The sequence below is a fragment of the Melanotaenia boesemani genome, chromosome 20 (genome assembly GCF_017639745.1).
Source record: "Melanotaenia boesemani isolate fMelBoe1 chromosome 20, fMelBoe1.pri, whole genome shotgun sequence".
NCBI classification, from domain to species: Eukaryota; Metazoa; Chordata; class Actinopteri; order Atheriniformes; family Melanotaeniidae; genus Melanotaenia; species Melanotaenia boesemani.
This window is the reverse complement of record NC_055701.1, coordinates 8,469,668-8,496,131: the sequence shown is the minus strand read 5'-3', so window position 1 is coordinate 8,496,131 and position 26,464 is coordinate 8,469,668. Positions and strand designations below refer to the sequence as shown.

The 26,464-nt window shown below is 37.7% G+C and overlaps 2 protein-coding genes across 7 annotated transcripts in view; both read right to left on the bottom strand.

The window, feature by feature from the left end:
- The window catches only part of syt14a (synaptotagmin XIVa), a 40,289-nt gene extending 27,611 nt beyond the window's left edge, over positions 1-12,678 (bottom strand). For all 3 annotated transcript variants that reach the window (XM_041972165.1, XM_041972166.1, XM_041972167.1), the window contains exons 1-2: positions 12,628-12,678; positions 3,232-3,279 (exon numbers count right to left, since the gene is read on the bottom strand). In XM_041972165.1, the coding sequence (XP_041828099.1) occupies positions 3,232-3,279; positions 12,628-12,640 (61 nt within the window). In that variant the 5' untranslated portion in view covers positions 12,641-12,678. The remainder of the gene's footprint in view (positions 1-3,231; positions 3,280-12,627) is intronic.
- A 7,448-nt stretch (positions 12,679-20,126) lies between these two features.
- Positions 20,127-25,864, bottom strand: sdsl (serine dehydratase-like). 4 transcript variants are annotated; one of them, XM_041972592.1, is made up of 9 exons: positions 25,784-25,862; positions 24,595-24,753; positions 24,470-24,506; positions 24,254-24,393; positions 24,063-24,151; positions 23,710-23,943; positions 23,502-23,632; positions 20,666-20,752; positions 20,127-20,411 (listed from the first exon to the last, which is right to left on the bottom strand). In XM_041972592.1, the coding sequence occupies exons 2-9, from the start codon at positions 24,739-24,741 to the stop codon at positions 20,308-20,310; spliced, it is 969 nt and encodes a 322-aa protein (XP_041828526.1). In that variant the 5' UTR covers positions 24,742-24,753; positions 25,784-25,862; the 3' UTR covers positions 20,127-20,307. The 4 variants fall into 4 exon arrangements, with proteins under 4 accessions (XP_041828526.1, XP_041828525.1, XP_041828529.1 ...); XM_041972591.1 differs by lacking the exon at positions 25,784-25,862 and adding an exon at positions 25,258-25,378; XM_041972595.1 differs by lacking the exon at positions 24,470-24,506 and having other exon boundaries at positions 25,784-25,864.
- Positions 25,865-26,464: the final 600 nt, after the last annotated feature.

Sequence of the window (26,464 nt, the reverse complement as noted above, 5' to 3'; positions counted from 1 at the left end):
TTCACCTTGAAAATAAGTGTGTGTGCTCGTATTCATTATGCCTGGAGGGGACTAAAACCCTGTCTGCACAATAACACCGGGAGAAAGCTGTCACCACGGGGATAAATACATCCCACAGAGACTGCTTACAGCACGGATAGACTTTCATGTTTCATGATAAAGATTAAAATAAGTTTTATACTCACTGCAGTCATAACCACAAATTATATGTCAGATAATACCAAAATATAGATACTAGTATAACAAATTTATAAGAAAAATCAAGATGTCAACATAGCATGAGGCTTTTATGACACCTCCCAATAACATTTGTAATCTCTCACAATAAGTCTAGTGCTACTTGGCATTAGTTTCTACTATGATGCTAACTCGCATAACAGAAAGTATTGTAATCGAACGTAATAAATCAACCCAGCCAACATGGGTTTTGTGTGGTTGCATGGACCCACACCTGCAATCCCAAGTTGGCAACCTGCATTGTAACTTAATTAATATGGTCACTATGAAAGTTGTGGGTAAACCCATACAGGCTCCATTTTAGCCTACTTTCTATTCCAACAAATCTCTAATCCTAATAACTTTTGCACTGTAATCTGTGATGTATAGTAATCTCCTACAAATAGACTTTTGTCATCCACTCCAGCTGGATCTAATTTCAGAACATGTAACAGCTAATATGATCCACAGTGCAAAATCTAGCTGCTTCACATTAAAGGTTCAACAGTCCAATGACCATGTTTCCTCATTTCCTAGCATCTCATCGCATCATGACGAGGACCATCAACATCCACGTAAGTTTCAATAGGTGATGAATTTAATGCTTATTAATATCAGCTTTAATATGCAGGCCATTGCCATTACTTTCAGCATTTCACTACATCATGATGTATACAGCCAACTGTGTTGACACTTTTAAAGTGGATTAATTGTAAAATTTTACTATTGTATTGTATAAAGGTGCCTCTTATTAACTTTTGTCTGATTATACCATAAAATCAAACAAATGTTATTGTGGGGTGAGGATATTTCAGCAAACTGTCAACAAAAAGGTAACTCTTCCTTTGATCCTTTGGCATAGTTAAATCTGAAGTAAAAGATTAGATTTATAAAGCCCTTTTCAAGGCACCCAAAGTGCTTTACATTGTTTCTATTACTCATTCACTCCTCATTCATACTTGTGATGGTAAGCTACATGTGTAGCCACAGTTGCCCTGGGGCAGACTGACGGAAACATGGCTTCCAACGGCCTCTCCCACCACCACTGAACATTCATCAACTAGCGATGCCGACACTGGAGGCAAGGAGGGTGAAGTGTTTTGCCCAAGGACACAAGGACCGCCAACCCTCCGATTATTGGATGACCTGCTCTATCACCTGAGCCACTGCCACCCCAAACATTCTGGTACACGCTCCAGACCACTTGGTGGCGGCAATGCACCAATTAGTTTCTGCCAACTGCCAAAAAACATCAAGAAGAAGAAGAACGGTCCCAAAAAGATAAGATATGTGGGAACGTCAAAGAAATCAGTGTTTATCAAATCAAACTGTATGATCTTCAAAGGTGGTTTATTATAAGCTGAACTCAGCAGACTTAATATGATTTGCATCATATTGTACTGAGTCATATTATCTCTCTGAAATGTTGTTGCTCACGGAAAAAATTATTTTGATCCAGATTGCTTTCCAAAAACAAAACATCCAAAGTCCCTTGTTTACACAATGTTTTTCATTCCTGATTCACAAATCCAGCTCCAAGGAAAACAGTGCCTCATACTTTGGAATGTTTTCATTTAAACATCCAAAACACACACACGAAAAAATATTTTCATCTTTGATCACCACCTGTACCCGAAAATTTAGAATATGCATATTTATTTATTTATTTATTTCCTTTTCTTTTTTTTTTGCTTTCCTGCAGACCACCCGTCAGTACCTGCGGGTACCCGGCACGTTGCAGGATTCTGGCTATGCCAGAGAGTTTAGGTGGAGCTCTTTTTTGCCAAAATAACTGCACTTATTTTGTTATCCTTCTCAAACTGGACTTGAGTTTCTTTCTCTTTTGTTTTTAGATTGTGTGCTTTTGTTGTCTCCATATTGGTATTGTCATCATTTGCGTTATAAAAAAAAAAGCATATATATATATATATATATATATATATATATATATATATGTGTATCCTGGCTGATGATTAAATTATAAAAATTTTTTATTAGATTAATCAACTATTTTTTTTAATTAATTAATCATGATTAATCCCTTTTGCGACTGCCTGAAATTTATCAACAGAACGAGTCAATGCTACAAATATTTACTGTTAACAGACCTTCTCTTGGGTAAATATCAGATGTCCAATGGTCAGTAAATGCAGCATATAATGTTCTTATATATGTCGTTCCTAATCGTCTCTACCATGTTCTAGATAATAATTCAGAATTCATGCAGCATCATCTCACTAACCATCTCCATGGTGACGACTGAAGTTAAACAGCCAACATTGATTAATAAAGTCTAATAAAACTGGTGATCTGGCTAAAAACAGGTTTTTCCTTTTACCACTTAAGTGTGTGTGTTTGTGCAGAAGTGATCAAAGTCCTACAGCAGCATCACCCACAGTAAACGCCTGCTGATAAAACAAATCACTGGCTGTTTGTTTTACAAGTTTTTCTTCACTTTTTTACATTAGTTGATCACTTTAGTTGTAATAATCAGTTCAATATTTAATAAAATCTAGACCTAAACAAAGGTCTCATTTGTGCCCTCTTTGTCCTGGCCAGTGCTCCTATCCGCTATGTTGCATTGATTTTATCTTTATGTTGTCATTGAGGGAGATTTATTGGCTGCAAGCTGCAACTTCACCACTAGATGTCACCAAAGTCCACACATTACTCCTTTCAGTAAGAAAAATAACTACTGATTATTTTATAGTGTACTTATAGACACCTTAACGACTTCAGTCTCCCTGATCCTTTACAGATGATTTTCACATTATTCAGATTTTTTTCTCTGTAGAAAAACAATGAACAAAGGAAGTGATCACATGTACAAAAAACATAAATGAGACTACAGTCCAACAGTGAAGACAGCTCAACCCTAAAGGGTGGAAAACATGGGAATAAAGACGAACTTGAAGAAGACAGCTTAATGGTGATGGATTCTGACAGGGTAAGGAGCGGGAGGTGAAGTGCAGAAGAAAGAGGTCGGCCTCTCCCAGAGCTTTGATCCCCCCCTACCTTTTCTGACGCAGATTAGCTCATGTACTCCACAGTTACGCTCGCCACCTGGAAAGACAATGCAGTTTCAATGAGCCACACTATGATGGAGGGAACAAAAGACACAACAACATTTACACATTTTCAGACATGTTCAGACAAATTCTCATTAAAGGACAAGAATAACAAGATGACACTGACAGACTGAATGGTAACAGTTAGATATGGTTGTTGGGTGAACAAGCAAGTTAAATTTAAAATAAATTACTTTAAATAAGAAACAGTTCTGGTAATTTCACTTATTGTACTGGGAACATCTAATATTTCCTCAGTATCTGTAATAGCTGATGGAAAAATCTGAGGTATGAAGTTTAATTGCAGCCTAATGTCTCATTAATGTTGCAGATTTATGATCTAATTTAAAAATCAGCTTTCTAAAGATACAGATAGTAGCTGGTGGTAGATGTGTTCATCATTTGTGATTTTCTCTGTTTTGGGGTGAACAGTTGTACCAAGTAGGTCAGGCCAAGTAGGGGCAGCATTACTTGAAATGTAATAAGGCAAATACTTCGGAGAATTCTGTTTTATTTGAGGGTGAATTGATCATGTTTTCTTGTCATTTCCATTTTCTCCAGCCAAACAACTGTTCCATTAAATAGGTTAATTAAACAAATATATTTATAGAAGTCAGTTAATACAGGTCACAAAAAAAAAAAAACTCAATTATTTAAGCTGCAACAACCTCAGAACCAGCACACTAAATTTAAAGATATGATATTAGATATTATATTAAATATCTGGCTGATGCTGAAACGAAAGGCTTCATAAGATCCACAAATGCTAGTTATTCTAAACCAATGATATGTTGATATGTGGATAAAAAAGTGTGATCTGGCTCGTCAATACAGAGTTACAAAGACAGCACAGCTCACTGATCAGTATCCACGGGGGGATTTCCAGAAAGGCGTGGACCTGAGATTGGACCAGTTGTTGGTTAGTGATCACCACAGACGTAAAGCTACCATGTAAAACATCTTCATCTCACTGTTCCCTGAAGTGACTTTACATCACAATTAAATTAAGCAACCTGAAGTCCTTTCAACATTAAGTAAAAACCTTAATTTCTTAAAGGTTTAACTTCAATGAAAGTGAGAAAAGAGAGGTCACATTTCAGCCTGCGTGTTCTCACTGAGGTCCTCTGTCACCCTGAATTTGATCAACGCGTGGCTCTGCTCAGTGGACCAGACCTGATGGGTGGCAGCTGCAGGGTGTGCGCAGCAGTGAACCTCCACCGGAGCATCACTGTACCATCAGGCAGACACCGTTACTCACACCAAGGGCCTCTACAAAGAGCTCAGCATGGCTCTCTGCACCAGTTGAGCCTGCAGACAGTGACTGTAATTCAGAACTATTACTCACACTTGCCAGGGCCTCTCAGTCTCTGAGCTCTGCAGCAGCCTCTGGGATGTGCCTACAGGTGGAGCCTTCAAATAGCTCTGGCTGCTTTCAGCTCAGACACGTGTACCTACACTTCTAAGCTGAGGCCACATAAGGCTAAAAAACATTTAAACAAATGACATCAATTAAATGACCTTTAGCTTCTTTAATCATTAATACAAAGCTAACATTTGAACTTCTGGCAAGCCAGAGCTGTGAAGCAATGAAAAGAAAAAGTTATTCTTAGAGTTAAAGAAATTCATACATCATGAAAATGATTCAGTGTAGGTAGGTTGGTTAGATAGATAGATGGATAGATGGATAGATAGATAGATAGATAGATAGATAGATAGATAGATAGATAGATAGATAGATAGATAGATAGATAGATAGATAGATAGATAGATAGATAGATAGATAGATAGATAGATAGATAGATAGATAGACTGATTCAATGAGTCCTACGTTTAGATTATAACATGATAAGAGTAAGTTTGCCACTGTTGTTAGTTTACGTTAGTTCCATTTGTCTTGCAGAAGGCAGAAAAAGGAAAAGAAAATGAGGTTGCAAGCAAAGCAGGTAATCAGAAAGCAACATTGATCTTTTGTTTTCTGTTTATCGTGAAATAGATATTTTTATTGTACAAATTACTTGGGGTTTAAATTGTGCTACTTAGATAAACTGAATCGCCGTCTTTCTAATGCAATTTCTGGAAGGCAGCTGATTATTCAATATACTAATAACATGAAACAGTTTATTTAATTCTCACTAGCAATCAGATAAGCTGGAGACGCAGGTGATTTCAATGAAAAATTCATACATATTAATGAAGTAACACCATGCATCCCTCTGTGCAGAACTGTCAGCTCTAATTTTGCTTTTTGCTGAGGAGATAAGTCACTTTGCACAAAGCAGGAAATTCGAACAACTGTCAGACCTCAGTGAGATGTGAACCACTGTGTGACGAAGTGTATGGAAGAAGGGTCTCGTGTTAGGTTGTCTGTGAATCCTACTGCCAAGCAAGGAGCTGCAAGCTCCTGAGTTGAAAGCTGAGTTCTTGCTGTTGTCCAGCAGACTGAAACAGCAGCTGTGTGTGGGAGGAAGACTACCATCCTCTTTCACTCCTTCGCTCACTTCATGCACAAAAAATACAAGTTTAATATAATTTTTTTTGCACGTGCTCTTACATACAGCATAAAGAGCTGGTTGCTGATTTGACACTAGCTTTAATTAAGCTAACACCTTGATTTAGTGTATTCTGTAATATAATATAAGCACAGAAGAATTTTCTTTTCATCATCTTGTCTCACAGTAACTGACTTTTACCTTAAAGGTTAATGAAATAATCAAACAATGCATTAATGGGAATTCTAAAAGTAATCAATATGAAGCACCACTTTTGATCAATAAAAAGTGGGCACTTTCTGAGTTCCAGTGTTTCACTTTTGGCTGTCACCAGGGAGCAGCTCTGGTTTCTGCATACTAAATCAAGGTGAAGTCTGGGGCTTTGCAGCCTTTTTCTCAAGCAGACGTCTGGGGCCAAGCTGGCAGCTTTTTTAGGTTTTGTCCCAGATCCTTTAGGAATCTCCTCCAGCTGTCCACACTAATCAGGCTGCCGAGGCTAACACGGCTGGGTTCAGGAGAGATTGATGGACCGAGGCCATGACACAGATAGTCGACCAGACAGAGATTTGTTTGAGGTCATTATCAAGAACTTGCTGTAAGAAAGGGAACATAAAGTTGGTGGATTTGCCCTTATTACTGCCCTTATTATGCCCTTATCAAACACTTGCTTAAAAATTTTAGTAATTTTCTTTGTCTTGCTTCTGGACTGGTACCTAAAAATCCATCCTAAAGCGAGAATGCACCTACATCCCTGTTGATGCAACACATTCAACATGGCTGCATCTTGCTACATGATTTCTGTTCTACACATGACAAAGTTTCACTCCGACGCCACACACACAGACACCAGCGTGCACACGCAGGTAAGCACGCTCCAAAATCATAGTTTTTAGACTCTACCCGGGAGGGGCTGATGGAAACATTTAGGTTATGCTGAGAACTTCATCTCCGTCAGGGAGATGCTGCAGCTGAACAAGCTGTAGTTTCTGACTCGTATTACAGCTTAAAATGGATCCAGTATTCTTTGTAGGTTTTAATAACATCAACATGTTATCTGAGATCTGAACTTTTAGAATATTTAGAACGACTTCACCCAGTAAAACCGTCTTTTTTCACTTCATCGGGACAATTAAGAAGGTTGTTTTCTGTTGTTTTTCGTCAGCGTTTATAAAAAATTAGTCTGTGATGAGGATTGAAGATATGATGTGACTTCACAGCTCAGTGCAGCTGTCACATGATGCTTAAAATCAAACATTTAGCCTACCTCGTCTTCACCACCCACTCACCAGAGAAAGTTTGAGAATATGAGGAAGAGGAGTCGCTCACACTTTCTCCACAGATTTGCACAATTACTCTTTCCTCTCTGCACTGCGGCTGCCTCCTCTTGCTCTCACTGGCTGTGAGAGGGTCAACAATATAAATCGAGTGTGGAGAGTAAAACCAAAGTAAATCTGATGTAACATATTTGAGGCTGAGAAAGAAAAAATTCTGAACAATGTTTTAAAATCTTAGCCAGACGTGTTTTTTAACTCTCAAAAAAAAGGATGTTTGCTCACCCTGGTTTATATAAATATTGCCCCAGAAAGACGACAGGAATTAGGCGAAGGAGTGGATTTTTAAAGCCGTGGATGCTGCAGGTGTGACACCTGGATCAGGCACAGAGTAAAACTCCTAATTACAATGTTTTAAATTGCAATTTCAATTTAAAAACGATTAATTGTTCAGACCTGGGAGTTTAATAAGCAAATAATACCTGAACTGACTGGCTGTTGCACCCTATTTAGGATATTATTTAGGTGTATTACAAAACACACAGAAAATGTGTAGGTAATTTGTTTGCATCTATCACCACCACAGCTAGTGCAATACAACAAATCAATAAACCAGCCAGTTAACATGGAAACATGGATGAATAAAAATAATAATAATAATGTATGATGTAAAATAAAAAAGCTAAAACATTTGGTAACATCAGAGTGAATGTGCAGGAGCAGAAGAAAATTTTCTGTGACTTTGTCAAAAAAATAAATATTTTACATCAACAGACATGATGGGGATGAGTTTTACATCCTCTCGTCAGCGGCGTCTAATTCATGGGACACGTATCCCGTCAGCAGTCCTGTCAGTCGCTTATTAAGCTGGCAGGAGGAAGCTTCTAAATCAGGTCGTTCACCAAACATGTTCATCTTTGTGAAAGGCATGAGGGAGTCTAAATAAGCTCCGGCTAAGCCAATTAGCTCCTGGAGGATACAGTAAGAGTCAAGATTAGCCAGCTTACCCAACAGCTGAGCTGTAAGTTCATGAAGCGACAGTTTCCTTCAGACGCTACATCTGTACAACATGATCGCTTGGCTTTTCTTTTTTAAATAAAAAATACCTGTATTTGCATTACAGATCTTTCTGGATCCCTACGAATTGGAAAATTGAGGTTTTACATTTAGAACCAGCTCAAATTGTGGGTCATCAGTGAAACATTTTTCACAGAAAATCTGCGATTCCCAAATTCAAACTAAAACCTCTGAGTCATATCTTTTGTGTTTTGCTGCTGGGAAACATTGATTAAAGCCACAATAAGCATTGGAATAATTCTCCCTGGAAGAAAAAATTAAATGAGCTCAGACTAGCCATCTGTTTTTTGGTGATTCAACTCCCAAACTGCTTCTCTGGCCATGTGTCAACTGGAGAGGAGATTAATGACTAAACTGCATATAATCCTACGGGTAACAAATCCCTCATCTTGTCTCAAACAAATCATGCGGCTTGAAAAGGCATAAAAATCTGATAAACAGTAGAAACATTATTAATAATCAACCATTTCAATGAACACTGAAAATATCTAGTTCTGTGTGTTTGATATATGGTAATATAACTATAAGCAGTCCTTTAATGCATCCTAAGAGTCACCTACTACCTCTGCAACTGTAAAACTTTAAGTATATGCATTTTATTACTAAAGTAATCCTGTAGTATTCTGCAAAACATGCACAAAACATATCATCCATGGTTTGTCTAAAATTGTTCATCTGTGCTGCAACATCACCAGAACAATCTAACATCTATCATTTACTCAACATGTTCTCCTTCACTGTGAAGATTGGTTGTCATGCATGACAGTTAAACCTGTTGGTGTAATTTATGATGTACAACAGGAAACAGCGTCACACCGGATGGAGAGCATTGATGTGCTCTAAAAACAAATATAGAAGTACAACAGAAGCAACATGTATGATCTAATGGTGTATTTCATATATTTTTCATTTAAACAGGAAGCAGCATGACTTTCCAGGTTAACTCATCCTGGATTCAACAAGCCTTTATACACAAAACACATGCTGAGAGGACCAAGCAATGTATAATATATATTGATATATTAAAATTTAAAGTAGGGTGTTTTGAACATGATTATTTAAAATGACAATTCAGAGATGAATTAGCTTTATTAAAAGTCTTGATCAGATAAATGAATACTGAATTCATTATTAAAGACTGTAGTATCAGCCCTGCAGTGATGGGAAAGATAAGGTTTGTAAAAGGAGTGCTCATTTGAATGCTATTTTCCTTTTATAACTGTTTTTTTGTTGTAAGTCTACTTGCTTAGATTCATCCACTGTGCTTTTCCTTTTCATATTTCACTGATTATTCCCTTTTTGGGCTTTGATTTCAGTAAATGAAAGGACATTTACAAATATTAACTTTCATATTTTGAATAACGTCTAATATTTAATTCACTAAATATTCAGCAAACTCGAATGTTTAAAGTTATTTTGATTTAGTTTTACTGAGGAAGACTTCCACAAATGCACACTGTATAATGATGGCAAGCTGTAATCTAAGTAATCTCAGGGAGATAAAACTCATCCCTTATGTTTTGTGATGCCTCATGATTTCCCCTAACCGAACCTGAAAAACACAGACACAAACAGAGCCTCCCACTGGAGGCTGGCCTCTGGATGTCGCAGGTGTCAGTCAGCCCCACAGCTGCTGCATAAATCTCAATGGAGTTAACAAGCTCTGGTGAAAGGTACTGCTGCCAGGTGCTGTTGTGATCATGGCCTTTCAGGATACTGCATTCTGCTGACTAATGCAGCGTGGAGGCTGAGGTTAGTGGACAAAGTGGGCCTGTCTGATAAACCAGGTTGGAGGTTTGATTGCAGCGAGATTCTGTTGCAAAAAATAGCTGTCTTGTATGAAGCGTCCTGATATAGATTTAGGTATTTATGATAAAAACCTAAATAAATATATTTATAAAATGTTGATTTGTGTTATGAAAATGTTACTGTGTGCTCACAGCAGTTTCTGGAGTCTTATTTTGGGGTGTGCACCACAACTTCCCCAGTCATAAGAACATGCCTACATATTAGTGCACAACAGCCCACTAAAATAGAGTTACAGCCTAAATATTCTATTACTGTTTGGAGCTGGTATAATCACAAATATCTCATGTAAGGATAAACAAATAAAAATCATGTAAAAAATTCAATAGTGCAATGGGGGCAACAAAAAGCAACAGAGCAGATACACGTGTTGTCTAACATTTTTTTCCTTGTCATACGCAGGTCTTCAAGAATAACAAATTACATGAATAAAATAGCTGAAAAATAATTAACTTAAGAGAAATCACAGCGTGAAATAAAGCAGCTGTCTGGTTTGCTTCCGTCTTTGTTCAGCACTGTATTTCTCTGTTGTTTTGTTGTTATTGTCACTAGACCTTAAATTTCTTAACAGTTCATCTTAACCTTTACAATTTAAACTAGATAAGGGTCAGAAAGTTATTTTAACAACAACAAAAGCAAGTAAGTGATGGCCTTTCAGCCCACAGCAGACAACAAATCTGCTGTCCATGGTGCTGAAACAACAGCTCCTGTAGTGAGTCCGTCTCATTGGAACAGAATGGATCACCTGAGTCTTAGGCTACGTTTACACTGCAGGTCACTTTTTTCCTGCGGTTGTTCACATACAGTTTAATGCAACTGACGTCAGACTCCAGTGTGAACAGTCTACGACTCTGAAGTGACCTGCATGTGCAGAGGAAGATATGAAGTCACACGCAGCATGTTTTGTTTACTGGGGTTGATATGGATGCTATGTATGCTAGCATGTGTATCAGTCTGCAATTAGTTGACAAAATTATGATATATTGTTTCGTCCATGAAAGATCAGATATGCAACTGATTTAGTCCTACTCATGAAAGCGGCTTTGGTCGGATGTGGGGAAAAAATGGATTTGTGCTGTTAGAAATTAAATGAGTTATGGGCAAAAAAGTTGGTTTTGAGACACTTTTGCCTAGAGTGTGAATACAAGTTCAGTAATACACTTCCTACCTAAGATAGTAGTGACCACAGGCTGTAAAACTGTTTTTATTTCAGTTTTTAATAAGTAACAAACTTGCTGCTGACCTATTCAATAACACACCATAAAAGATCAGTATAGATGGTTTCATAAATCCAATAATTAGAGCCAAGCACCTCCATATGTGGCCACAGAAGAAAATAATGCAAAATCAAACCTAAAAAATTGCTTATCAGGGGAGCCAAACTGCCCTTAGCACATGAAGCAGCATTTTTCTGTCGTTTGCCTTTCTTTGTCACATGTTGGGTGCAGCAGTGGCTCAGGCGTTAAGGCAAGTTGTCCAAGTGTCCATAGTCAGGAGACGCTTCACTTCGAGTTACCTCCAATGTCAGCAACACTGGTGTATGAATGTGTATGAATGTTTAGTGGGGGTTGGAGAGGCTGTTTCTGTCAGTCTGCCCCAGGGCAACTGTGTTGATTAGGGCTGAATGAATCATAGATTGAGTGTAAAGTGCCTCAACAAAGCATAAAATCACTCTAAAACATCAAACCTGTAAACAAGATACAGTCTAGCTTGTGTGACTGCTCAAGCTCAAGCTCTAATGATTCCTAAACACCTTTTCCAAATCATCTGTAACACAATTTTTAAGCTCGTGCGGCACAACACACCCTGGAATTTGATGGTTGTGATTAGCAAAGCCCACAGGACCAGTGCTGAGCGGATGGTCCATTTGCCTAGTTTACTTAAAAGTCCAGCATCACTGTGCTGCTTTCTGGAGGTGAACTCTGCTGCCCTGTTTTTCTTCACATCCTCTTATTTTTCTTTTCACCTCAAGACTTCACAAAGTAACATATTTAGGTTCAAAGACACAAATAAAGCTACTGGTGGGGAAATTTCTTCATAATACTGTTCAGCTATGCAAGCTCTCAATGACAAATCAACATTATAACCCTTTTAAGTGACCCCACAATATAGAAAAAAAGAACAATTAAGGTCCGACACTGATTCATTTTTGGAAAAGATGGCACAAAAATAATTTTTTAAGCACCAAAACTGTTTTACAACCTGCAGTTACATAATCACAAGTGAGAATAGAAAGCACATCCTGTACGTGAACAGACATGAGCTCCAAATCACACCACCATACACACATTCACTATGTATTATATGTGAGCTAAACATAGTGTTTGACATGTTCTGAGGCTGAACCAGCGCTTCCTTCAGCTGTCAGGAGTCAAACATGACTGAGTTTTGTTTGCTTAATCCAAGTTTTTAAGTGCCGCGTGCAGCTCGAGATGGCTTGTGTCAAATGAGCAGAAACCGTTTCAGACACGCAGAGCTCTCCTTTCAGCACCACGGAGACAAACGCTCCTCTCTTCCACACTGCAATGGAAAATCACCGCTTTTCAGACACGAAAACTACTTTCATCGACTCCAGCCGAACCGAGCGCCGTCTTCCTGAAAGCAAGAGCACTTCAAAGCTCGCGCAGTTCACCGCTGCCATGTATTATTTTCAGCTGAAGTTAATTACAAGGAGAGGAGAGACGTTATTGGCCTACTTACCATCAATCGCCATGATGTTCTGTTTTGGCTTCAACCAAAGCGGGCGGTAAAGAAGGGGGAGCGGCCCACTGTGAGGGCGAGGAACGGGGGGGATTCGCGGCGTGGTACAGTCCACGAGATACCGGGGAGAAACTGACGTGTGCGCGAAGATCCAGATAATTAATTTACAACCAGGAGCTAGGCTACATAAAATAATATAAATAAAATGTATGTATTCAATTCAAGTTTATTTTAATCATGGGGTGAATTAAGGCATCTCTAAATTAATTTAGCAGTTTGAAATGAAGCGGTTACTATTAAGAATATGTAAATATGTCCTTCGCCGTCCTGCGCATGCTCACAACAGGTGGCTTGGATAAGGTGAAGATTCAGTATGATCAATCGATTTTCTTAGTTCTAAAAACTTTTATTAATTGGCATTATATAAATAGATAAATAAAGTTAATTTAATTATAATTCAGTAACAATTAGTTTAACTGTGTCTAATTGGGCATCTATTAAAATTATTGACTTTTCAGAAACTGCTGATCTACTGGGATTTTCACACACAACCATCTTTAGGATTATATATCTGAAATATTAGGTGAACAGCAGTTGTTTGGACCAAAATGTCTAATTGATGTCAGAGGTAAGGGGAGAATAGGGAGACTGGTTGGAGATGATAGAAAGGCAACTGTAATCAATATCAATATCAAATAATCATTGATTCTAACCAAGGCTAAACACCATTTCTGAACCAAAACTGGAGAATAGAAGGTTGGAAAATGTTTCCTGGTCTGCTGAGTCTCCACTTCAGTTGCAACATTCACATGGTATGGGTCAGAATTTGGTGTAAATAACATAAAAGCACGGACCTGTTGTGCCTTGTATGAGTGGTTCTGAATGGTGTGGGACATATTTTCTTGGCACACTTTGGGCCCCTTCGTACCAACTGAGCATGGTTTACACACCACAGCCCACCTGACATGTCCATCCCTTTATAACTATAGTGAAGCATCTTCTGATGGCTACTTCCAGCAGGATAATGCACCATGTCACAAAGCTCAAATCATCTTCAGCTGGTTTCTTGAGCATGACAATGAGTTGAAAGGATACTGTCCTCCACAGTCACCAGATCTCAATCCAGCCACCTGTGGGATGTGATGGAACGGGAAATTCTCTTCATAGATGTACAGCCGACACATCTGCAGCAGCTGTATGATGCTGTCATGTCAGATGGAACTAAATCTCTGAGGCATGTTTCCTTGTTAAATCTATACCGTGAATGATTAAGGCAGTTCTGAAAGAAAAATGTTCTAGCAATGCAGACCTTATAAAGTGTTACTCATGTGTCATGTGATCTGCATTATTGTCCTCATATACTATTATTGATCCACTTATTATTGATAAATATACAATGTTAAGTGTCTAAATGTTGTAATATTTGAACCAGACCTGGTCTAATCATGTTCTTTATCCAACTCCTCAAAAAATGGAATAACCCTGTCTGCTTTATAAAAATGCTTGTGCAGCATATTCAGGCAGCGTTGATTAAATGCTGCTACTTCAATTACTGTGATTCAGCCATAGTATTATTTTGATTAGGTTACATATTTTAATTATTTAACCTATTAAAATGTTGATCCACTGTGGTTTTTCATTTTAAATCAAACTCAACTTTCTTTGCTTAAACTCAGTGTGCAATCCTTCTGCTAACTTAACATGACTCAGTAATACTGCCTGCATCAAGCACACCAGCTGTTAATCACACCCTGAATGTTGATGACTGGAAAGAAGGAGCAGGGCTCTGATTCCTGAGAACAGACTGCTGCTCGAAAAATCAGCCATAAGTGTTTGTGTCTCATCAGAACCAAAGAATAAGAACCTCTTCCTACATACAGCCCACAGACATCCGTCAAAGAGTCAGCACCATCATTATCACCACTTACGGTGGCCTAAATACAGCATGCAATGTTGCTAGAACAGAAGCAGCAATTCTTAAACATTTAAAATCTTCTACTCATGTATAAAACATGGCTTCTTTGCAAAATGAATCTTAAAGGTCAAATATTAAATACAGAAAACAAGATTAAATATTAATACACATGCAGCAGGGATCATAGATTATGAGAATGTCTGCTGTGTTTTTTCCACAGCTGCTGCACCAGTACACTAGCTTTATATCAGACATCCAGTCCTCATCTAGTCCTGCTTGGGAGGAAAAAGGAGACCTTTTTTTAACTTTGTCTGTGCTTGCCTTTTGCATGAACGATACAATACAAACACAATAATTAAAACTATTTATTCTAATCTGATCTAAGTCCCTTTTTGCACTCACCTCATTTCCTGATGAGCTTCATTAAACCTACATCAGTTTTCATTAAATAAACTTTAATTAAGTTTATCCTGCTAATGTGAGTCAGTCAGAAAATTTCTTGCGTTGCATGTTTAGTATTTCAGCGTGCTCTTCCCAGCTCTAAAATATGTAGCTGTTGTATTATTGATCACAATGATGTTAAGAAGTAAGTTCTATTTTAAGATTCAGTTTGTTAGGTTGTCATGGATACCAACAGCGGCAGCCCTGAAAAAAACATGAACATGTTATATCTTCATTCTGTGCCAGACGTGCAATTTAAACAGTGTTATCTAACACTACAGTGTTTTAGTAGGAGGAAGTGATGGCTGAACAAAGCTTCAGAAAGCTCAGGCAGGGCAGAGATCATTATTTGCTTTGGTTGCATCCTGTATTAGATTCAGCATGATGCAGCTCCACGATGGACCATAATAATGTGTTGACTGACATGCTGAAAACTTAAAAGGACCACACTGACAACCATCCTTATAAATAATTAATAAATATTTCAAAGTTAACTTGGAAAACAACTATTTGCCAAAAAAAAAAAAAAAAAGATAAAAACAAAACAGGAATTGTTGGACTATCACACTGAACAATGTTTGCTTTATATCTTTATACCATTGGTCTTATTTCCATCAGCATGCACTTGTAGCCAATCAATGAGTGAATTTCAGCTCTTTTTAGTAGACATATGGGAAATAGCAACAAAATTAAAAGAATAAAAACCAGAAAAAAGTCCATAAGAATAAAATTGATTTTGCAGTTGAGTTAATGTTTTCTTAAAAAATAACAATCCACATAAAAAAAATAAAAAAAAACAGAATTAAAAAACAGAATGTGTGCATTTCCCCTTAGCTCTATCAAATCTTCTTTCCATTGCAAATCAAAAGCTCTCCTCTGTAAATACAAGTATCTAGGGGTCATGCTACATTCTCATCTCACACACAGTGAGCATGTACAAAACTTTATCCAAAAACTGAACCAAAAATTATTTGTCAATAGTAAAATCAGATCACAGCTGTCTCTGTAATTCCCTCTCCTGTGTTATATTGTTTACCTGCTTGGACACTCACAACCAATGAAATCCTTGAGTCAGCGGCAAGAAGCATATAAGATCCACCACAGGCTACCTGGCTGGACTCACCTCTGTCCTGCTCTGTCTCTGTCAAATGCACCAACCTTTCAGAACTTTCTACTGAGTCATGGGACTAAATTATATTTCCACCTGCCCATCTGCAGCATTAGCTGTCTTAGTGCCAAAACGTAACGCCGGACTTGATTGTTTAACCACATCAGTAACAAATAGACTTCTCCCACCTCTTTGGGAACTGTTACAAAGATCTTTCTTAAACAACATTCCGCAAAACATCAGGACTATAACATCACCAGGACTGTTTAAAACCACTCACAACCGCCATTTGGTGGACAGTTACAGCTGTGGCCACTGGTATGGCGCCACAGCCTCCTCCTGCTTTCTCACTCCTCGTAAGATTGTGTGATAGTTGTTTTCAATGGGCAGAGCGGGAACCTGTTGAAAATCAGTTTTTGCTGAGTCAGGCCCGATTGCTTTAATCCTTTCCTGACTTTCATGGGTGCAACCTGCACACTCAACTCTGCTGCTCATCCCACAAATGCATTTTCCTTATAACTGTGGCTCCATTTAAAAAGGGAAATAAACTTTCCAACAGTGTAAGATTGATTGCTAAGAAGCATTGTTACCACAAAGCAATAATCCATCACAAATTTCCTTACTTTTGTTTAAAGTTTATACATGAATTTTGGAACATAAGAACCATGAACTGACTTGAGACTAGTGAGGAAAACATGTCACACACAGGTTGAGCCTTTTTAGGACACATAGGTTATTGACTGTCACTTATTTTTCATTTCAAAGAGTGGCACATCTGGAAGTGCTTTCTGTTTCCATCTTTTTTTAAGCCCATGTAAATTAACCATTACTATATTTTGTGGGTTGATTGTCATGATCCTAAATTATACCCAAGAAACTAAATTTTTTTGTGGCCCTCCTGAGTAACCACACAATCCATGTAAGTATGTGGATATTTTTCCTGCAATTCCAGATTTCATTGTGTTGTAAGTTTATTTACTTGTAAAAATCTAAATATTTGATATTTCCTTAAAATCTAAAATAAGATGATCCTGAATGAGCTTTTTGCAAACTGGTGAAGAGACATTGAAAGACATGTTTTCAAGGAAATTCAGCAAAAGCACAAAAATGTGTTATTTTTAAGCAAGAGAAAAATCAAAAACACACAGATGAACTGAGAGGTTAGTATGTGGATCATTTTAAGAACCCATTATTAAAAGAAAAACTAAATTATTACAGAACTGTATCATGAACTGTAATGAAACTTTGAGTGGAGAAAAACATTAACAAAAAATAACAGAAACTAACTGTGGTTAGATATGTTTAAAATATGAAATTAGCTAAATATCATGTTAGTGTTTTGCAAAAAACTTACTGTAACCTACGTGAGTGTAAGACAAGGAGCGTGCTGATGTTAAAAATACTCAAACTAAATCAATGCACCCTTGATGCATCTTCATATGCAGACATGTGAACGCAGAACCGCATCAACACAGACATGTTTCCCTCCCTATCTCCCTTCATCCATCCTTGTTTACTGTGTCCTATTTATAGCAGCGGCACGCTGCTGGGCTCATCAAAGCAGCTCCTTCTTGTTGTCATAGAAATGGGCTGGCATGTCCATTAGCTCCTCCATCTGCTAGCTGACTGGATCACATCCACCAGATGAGGCAGCACAGCTGCAGGTAGACTGATGACTTGGATCAGTGATTTCATAATTGCTCATCTGTGTAGGAGCAGAGCAGATATTGCAGCCGGTGTAAACACCCATTCATACAGGTGAGCAAATCAGAGGCCACTTGATAATGATTATTTTCCTCTGAATGGTCTGTGAGGTTGTGGCGTCACAGAAAGCATTTACAACACAGTCATGTCCACATCATGTATGACCTTGCAGTGTGACACAATGACAGTGTAAATCAGGCTGCTACTGTTGTGTTATTCAAGCGTTTTCACACCTTTTATGACTGCAAAATACCTACCTACATCAGCTAGTTTACAGAATTACTTCCACTGAGGTGGAAATGACACAAGCAACACTAAAAAATGCAGAAATATCAAATATATTCATGATTTTCATTGTACTGTATCTGCGACCTATCCATCTCAGTATCTCTGTTTGAATACATTTGATAGGGAAATTTTAGCCCAAATTTGGAAATGCAAGCTTTCCCTGAATAGCACCTATATTATTGAATATTTCTATTATTTGATCCACATTTAATGCAGACCACATTCAACACTGTTCATAAAAAATGTTAAACCCAAGCCTAATGGAGGCATGTTAGTCATACCAAATCCAGCTTGAAGGTCAAATTACTCCTGCATGTGTTTATGCTGAAACTGGCCAATGTGCTCTTTGTGTGCTTCATATCAGGAATCAGCAAATCTAGTCCATGAGGTCTGCTGTCCTGCAGGTCTTAGATGTTTCCTGCTTCAACACACCTTATTCAGATTAATGGATCATTGACTATCTTTAGCAGAACTCGACAATAAGCTCTTGGAGATCATTTTCATTTGAATCAGGTCTGTTGGAGCAGGGAAACATCAAAAACCTGAAGGACAGCAGACTTCATGGACTGGATTTGCTGATCCTTGTCCTATAGTAGTTTGATCCGGATGCACTAGTAGAAGAAACACAGAATAACCACAGGGGATATTTTTAAAAAATTAAGAAAAAGAAAAGTACAGTATGTGTGTAACTTTAAAAGCGGCTGAGATTAATGATTTGAGACTGAGACAGCGCTCTAATTTCTCCTAATTTCAGATAAGCAATGTGTCCGTACAGCAGAGCAGAGATTCAGGGATGGTGAAAACCTGGAGAAAATGCTAATTATCTTCTGTTTGAGCGCCTGAGTTTATCTGGATTCCTGAAGAGTCTGATTTAATCATCTAAATGACACTTTCCCAGAAAGAGGCTTCCCATACAAGTGTATTATCTATTTTTTATTTTGAGAATTGGTTTCAGGCAGTGCACCTGAATTTCACTGTATGCAGTATACACTGACAACAAAGTCATCTCATCCTAGTTTAGCATGTATTTTATTTAATCTCTTTTAGAAATAAGATATAAGCTGTTTTTTTTATTTACTTCCATATCCTGTCTGTTTTAAGTCTCTTAGCTTTTTCCAGGGTTCAAACTGTTCTTTATTGGCTTTCTAATTGCAGCCACTTCTGTCTGTCAGAGCTCCACTGATCCTAAACGTCCTGATGATATCAGCAGCTGTGTTAAAAGGAACACCAGGATGTTTGAAAATGGTCTTGTAGTTTTTATCTAGACATTAATTTTCTTTTTTCCCCCTCTTCCTTCTTCCTTTTGTAGAAAACTAAAGTCAAGTAGATACATACAACACAATACTTCTTGTAAAGACACAGAGGATCGATCTTTTATTACCATCATCATCACAAAGCTGGCATATTTTTATCATCACAAGCCTCCAGATATTACTGCTTCCTTTTCAGTGCCTGACTTTTAATCAGTGCTTCAATTTAAAGTATTTTTGAGCAGGCAATGCAGCGTCCACACAATTATTCTAGTGTTAAAAATTACAGAGTTAACTTTATGCAACTGAGCTCAGAAGAACTTGATATGCAAAAATGTTCAGCTAGAGAAACTGTTTCCATGGTAGAAATATCCTGCAGGCAACACAAGACAACTTTAAAGTTAAGGGAAAAATAAATCCTCTCCAGTCTGGGTACTACAGCTTCCACCCAGTCTTAACACATGCAAGTTAGCTTGGTTTACAATTCTAAACCAACCCAAGGAGTGAGTCTGGAGTGTGAGTGGTTGTTAACATGACTCAACTGTGCTAACTCTGTGACAAGCGACCCGTCCAGGGTGTTCCCTGTCTCTCACCTGATAGCAGCATCAAGTGGGTATAGAAAATGGATGGATGGATATTTGACTATGGTCAATGAGGGTATTTTAGAAAAGAGAACAGTGGCACCATCATGTGGGGAAACTAGTAACTGATGTCTGAACAAACACCTTAAATGTCTCTACACTTGCAGAAATTTATTTGAATTTTTTCAAATATTTCATTACGTATCTTTAAAAATTTAAATTACACACATTATAAGACAACTAATAGTTAAAATGTCACATTAATCAGAATATGATTTTTTATATCAGACAATACAATTGAATCCAAGGGATTCATTCCTTCATTCTCTTACTTTTTTCTCAGTGGATGTGCATCAGTTACATATCTGCACACACACACTAGGACTGGGGGAGTTAGGACTGGAGTTTGTGTTTCAGGCTGGTCAGTTGCTCCATGTTGATGCTGCTGCCACCGCACACAATCACCAGCAGGGGGCCCAAGAGAGTCGGCAGGCGGCCTACAACGAAGAGTTGGATCAAAGATGAGGGTCTACTACCAAAATGTCAGCAAACACATTACCAGTCAAAGGTTTGGATATACTAAAATGTCCAGATGTGTTAAAAAATGTTACTCGTGCTGTAATTTACAGCTGAAATGGTGTCATGTCTCAAACAGTAGCAAAGTAAACAGAGAAGGAACTTAGACCTAAGCAGCTCAAATGTAAAAGCTGGAGAATATCTGCACAAGTGATGATGACTCCATAGAAGTTACCTTCTTCCTGTAATCTGCGTATAAGTCCACTGTAGACGGCTGCTAATGATGCTCCACACGCCATCTCCACCAACACACGCTCCTCATCTACCAGGTAACCAGCACACATGTAGATTTATTCAACAGCTTGAGTACATATAATAACATCCTTGTACTTACTAAATTACTTTCTGATTCCTCCTTCTGTCCAGTGGAAATCTAAACTGTGATTATCAGAGATCTTGAAAAGATGAGACCCACTCAATTTAAATAAAGACTGCTGACTAAATTTTCCAGCTGTACACAAAGTAGTTAAGATAATCTCCAATTTAAGCAGCCATAAAATGTAAAAAAACATTATTCCACCAAAAATAAAGTAAATATTGTACTCATTTCACATACTTTGATAAGGTGTTAAATATAATTATTGATAAATCTTTTAAGCTTGGTCAGAAGACTAGCGCTGTGGTTAACAGTGTTTCTTTTGTTTGTTTTTCATTAAAGAACAGTCTATCTCTTCACCTTAAAGCTGCTCAGACACTTTCTGCTTAAAATCCACTTCTTTGCGCTGGCTTACGAACACAGTTGAGCTTGACATTTACTTTAACTTGTAATTTTTTATTCTGTTTTTACTATTTTATTTGTTTTCTATTCTTTATTGTGGTTTGTTGCTTGTTGTACAGTCCTTTGGTTAACTGATGATGTTATAAATGTGCTAAATAAATAAACTTGACCTTTGTTTTTCTTCACGATACAAAGCTGTGGACTCATGGGACACAGTTGGGTCAAAGCAAAATTTGCTGTCCTAAGCGATGTTTGAGGCTGTTAACTATGACTTCAGATGTCATGGAGAAACACAGGGACATACATATAGTATTTCATCAAGAAAAAAAATTAAACCTATTAACATTTTAATGCCTCATGCATCATATTCGATATAGGGCTGCAACGATTAGTCGACGTTGTTGACAATAGTCAACAATAAAAATAGTCAACAACTTTTGTCAGCAAAAAAAACAAAAAAAAAAAAACAGAGTGAGACATCATCTTCTAATCCTATCTCTGCTGAGAGTTGCACAATGCACATGAGCAAAGAGGGGAAAAAAAATACAGAGTGAGACATCGTCTTCTTTTTTTTTTATCTCTGCTGAGAGTTGCACATGCGCAATAAATACCGCCATGGGAAAAATATGGCGGCGGACTAGGGAGCAAGACGGTGGCAGAGGACGTCAAAAGTCTGGGATAACTTTACGTTAAACTTATAAAATAAATTAAATACCTGTGAGAATTGTAATGCGGACGTTGCGTACCATGGAAGTACGTCTGCAATGTTTGAACATTTAAAGAGGAGGCACGTCGGACTTACATAACCTCATGCAAGATGTCAAAGCTGAAATTGAAATAAGAGCCATTTATAATAATCATGAGATACAAATTCCGATTGGTCGACTAGCCGTTTTAATAGTCGGTGACTAATCGACTATCACAATAGTCATTAGTTGCAGCCCTACAGCTTCTGACACCTATTGCATCACCATACGGTAAAACCTTTGTTCGTAAAAAACCCTGTTATATATGATCTGATACGTGTCTTCGGCACCCTGGATAACTTTTGAACTACAAAAATTCTAAATTAAAACATGGTAATAAACCAAACATACGTATGCAAACTATTTTTTAGACATTTTGTTAAAGGGCTAAATAAAGACTTATGATTTTAAAAAATGGAATTTTGTGTCCATTGTTTCTTGACTCAGGCCTTAAAGAATTAAAATGGCCAGTAGTGGATAAAACATTCAGATCTTTCACTTAGAGCTGTAGTAGCATGCAAAAATATTTCACTACAGATTAAATTTTGCTTGCCAAAAATCATTCTAAACAGAGAAATCATCAGCTAAATGTGCTAAAGTATCAATGTGGTTACAGTAAAATCTCTGAATGATATATACAGGTGCTCATCATAAAATTAGAATAGGGTGAAAAAGTTGATTTATTTAAGTAATTCCATTCAGAAAGTGAAACTTGTATAATGTAGACATTCATTCCTCACAGACTGACATATTTCAAATGTTTATTTCTTTTCATTTTGATTATTATAACTGACAACCCATGAAAAACCCAAATTAAGGATCTCAGAAAATTAGAATATTGTCGAAAGGTTCAATATTGAAGACACCTGGTGCCACACTCTAATCAGATAATTAACTCAAAACACCTGCAAAGGCCTTTAAACGGTCTCTCAGTCTAGTTCTGTTGGCTACACAATCATGGGGAAGACTGCTGACCTGACAGTTGTCCAAAAGACGACCATTGACACCTTACACAAGGAGAGCATAATAACACTAGATGGCGATATCATACTGTATTGTGGAGATTTGAATAGTATTTTTACTTACAATCACCTAAACAAAAAAAAGTTTAACAATTATTAAACTTTGTTACCCATTTATACCCATTTAACAATTATTCTACATTTACTTAATTCAAATTTTACATCTGTACAGTAACAAAAAAACGACACAAAGGGTCAGTCATGTCACCACAGAGCTGTGCTGAGAACATAAACAAACTGAAAAAGAGACAGAGCAGTTAAATCAAAGCTGACTTGAAAATATATGACAGCAACCTGCATATTCTGTAGCAATGCATGTGCAGAATAAAAAATATTGGATATGGTTACCATAGAGGTCATACTGCAGCAAATAAGTTTTTATTTAAAAACAGTCTGGCTTTCAGTAGGCTTATGTTCTTGTGTTTCTTGCATGCTGCACTGCACATGACCATAGAGAACAAAGAAAACGTGAACTAAAGGCTGCAGTGGTTGTGAGTGTGATGTTTAAAGGAAACAGACACTGACCCAGGAAAGTCTGGACAGCATGCAGAGCCTGTTGGTCGGTCACCAGCTCAGAGATGATTGTCAAGTCGCTGGACTGGCTGTATTCAAAGGCTTGTTTGCAAACTGTCTTCGCTCCGAGACATTTTGCCTCGCTGGGGTAAGTCAGACAGATGAAGAAATGAGGCGTTTAAAAATGTTACCACAGAAAATTCCTTTAACAACATCTAACCTGGTGATGTCGTCCAAAGTGACCACTTTCCCAGCCTTAATCGCAGCGTTTAAACAGTTTGCCCCCACAGTCTCCATGGCGATTATAGGTACATCCATCCAGCCTACATCTTTCAGGCCCTGGATGACCCCACAAAGGAGGCCTCCTCCACCCACAGACAGAAGCACAGCTCCAGGCTTCACACCAGGACCCAGAGCAGCTGCAACCTCTGCTACCATACTGGCATGGCCTTGCCTGTGAGTGTGTAAACACAGACACATGAATATTCAATCATCACAAAATACCAACTTCATATTTAATCCATCGGGAATAGATAGTAAGGAATTGACTTCTTTAATTGGAAATTTTTCTACCAAAGCAAGGGATGATCAAAAGGAGGTACAAAGATGAGGCCTTCACTTTCTGCCAGTCTGAGCGCTTCTGCATTGGCATCATCCCATACCTGAGAATAAAAGGGTTAGACTTCATAAACTTCTTCAAGCCTCTTGCGTTCCTTTTTTAAAACAGAAAACCATGAAAAGATCTAAAGATGTCACCCACTCACCTTCCCGGTAATCTTGACCTTTGCACCCTGATCTTGGAGTCCCTGAACCACCAGCTGTGGACTAGAGGAAGGAACTACAATAGTGGCTGGCACTCCCATTTTTCTGGCTGCATAGGCCGCAGCCTTACCTGCATTACCACCTGTTTAACACCATGAATGAAAAATTAAAGCAATACAGAAAGAAAGCAATTAGAACATGCTGTGAGCAAAAGTCACCTGAAGCGCAGACAACTCCTTTGGACTGTCTGGCAAGCTGCAACAACACATCAAACAGTAATCGTCTGAAATTATGCATTTGGAGAGACTTTTACAAACATTAGGAGACAGTTCAGGGCTCCCACCTGCTGGCAGAGATGCCCAATCCCGCGTATCTTGAAGGACCCGGACGGCTGTGAATTCTCCATCTTCAAATAGACAGTGGTCCCAACCAGCTTGGACATGCTTAGACATTCTAGAAGAGGTGTGTTGAGGTGGAAATGCTCTGCCATGGTGTAAACGATCTAAGTGTGTGGAAAAAAGTGGACAGCACGAGTTTTTATCAGAGAAGCAGTTTATCTCTGCAATTTATTAACTAAAGTAAATGAGTACTGCGGCGTTTGCTAATAACTGTGTGCCATGACCGCACAGTGCTGCATTCAAGTACATCTGGAAACGTCGTAAATCAAAAACAGAAGAACAAATGAAGTCCAATAATTTAAATTGAGAAAAGTTGAGGAATTCATTACAGTTTACTCACTGTTGAATTTCAGTAGAAACTCATTTTATTAACTGTAGAAATAGCTGGCATTAACGTGGGATAAAAACCTTTCAGCTAAAATGCTATGCTTGCCTCTTTTTTTTTATTTATTTTTTATAGCAACAACAAAAAGACTAATTTGTGACACAGCAGACCCCTTACCACAACGTGACCAAACCAGTTACGTAAAATGGAGTACATTAAACCATATCTTAAATGTACAAGACAAGGTTATTAAGTTTATTTAAGGTACTAAATGTCAACTTACGTCTGGTGAAAATGTCGTACTGAATACTTTTAACTATACAACAATAACGTAGTTTACATTATGCACTAACGATCGCAGTATCCGCTAAATTAACAGTGATTATGCTACAGATGTAGCATGTGGCAAATAACATCAGAAATAAACTACTTCCGGTTATTACTTCAGAATCAGCGTAACTCTGTGCTTTCATGTGGATGTTGTTACATTATCAGTCTTTCTAATTTTGCAACCTAACTAATGATTTTACAAATAAAGTTAATTATGATGTTCTAAACAAAAAACTAATGGGTTAACATAAATTGTTTCAACCGCTTTATTTTCTGTGCTTCTATTTTGAAATATGTGTTTGGTTGTTTACAGAACTATTTATTTGTTTTTTTAATATTCTTTTACGGGTGCTAATTTGACTTTATTGTGTTTGTAATATTCTAAACGCTGGTTTTAGCTAGTGAAACAAGTGCACATACTGTGTAAATTAAGACTATTTGCAGCGATTATACTGTTAACTTGAAATAACAAAACTTACCTGTTAAGCTGTTTCCGTCTGCCCTGACGCTTGAATGAGCCACGGACTTTAATTTTCTTCTAAAGTCCACAGTTTACAGCCAAGGCTTCACACTATTTATGAATGTGTGTTGCACACACTTGCTTAAAGACTTACTGTTGAGCTAATACTGCCCATTCAAAAATAACCGGATGTAACTGGAAATTAAAGTAATTTAAAAAGTTTGGTATTCAAATCTGCAAATGGAAGCAAAAATAGTGCTATGAAGACAATGACGTGAAAATGAATGAAAAATAATTGATTAATCCCCTCTGGGGATTAATGTAGACTAAGTTTTTTTTTGTTTGTTTTTTTTTTTGTTTGTTTGTTTGTTTGTTTGTTTTTTTTTTTAATTACAAATTTACTGTCAATATTAATGTTCCAGGGGGTTCGGGTTCAAGATGAGGTGATTGTTTCGCACCATTGCACAAACTGACTGATCAACTCTCTCTTCTCAACTTCTTGTCCATCACTGATACACTCCTCAGCTGCAGAATCATCAGGGTTATATCGGCCGTCTGACATGCAGTGCGAAGAGAAATTGTGAGATAAAAATTCCTTGTGGTGCTCCAGTGCTGCCGACCACCATCTCAGACTCACAACCTGGTCTGTTTGTTAGGTAGTCATAAATCCAGGTGGTTGTGGAGATATCCACCTGAAATT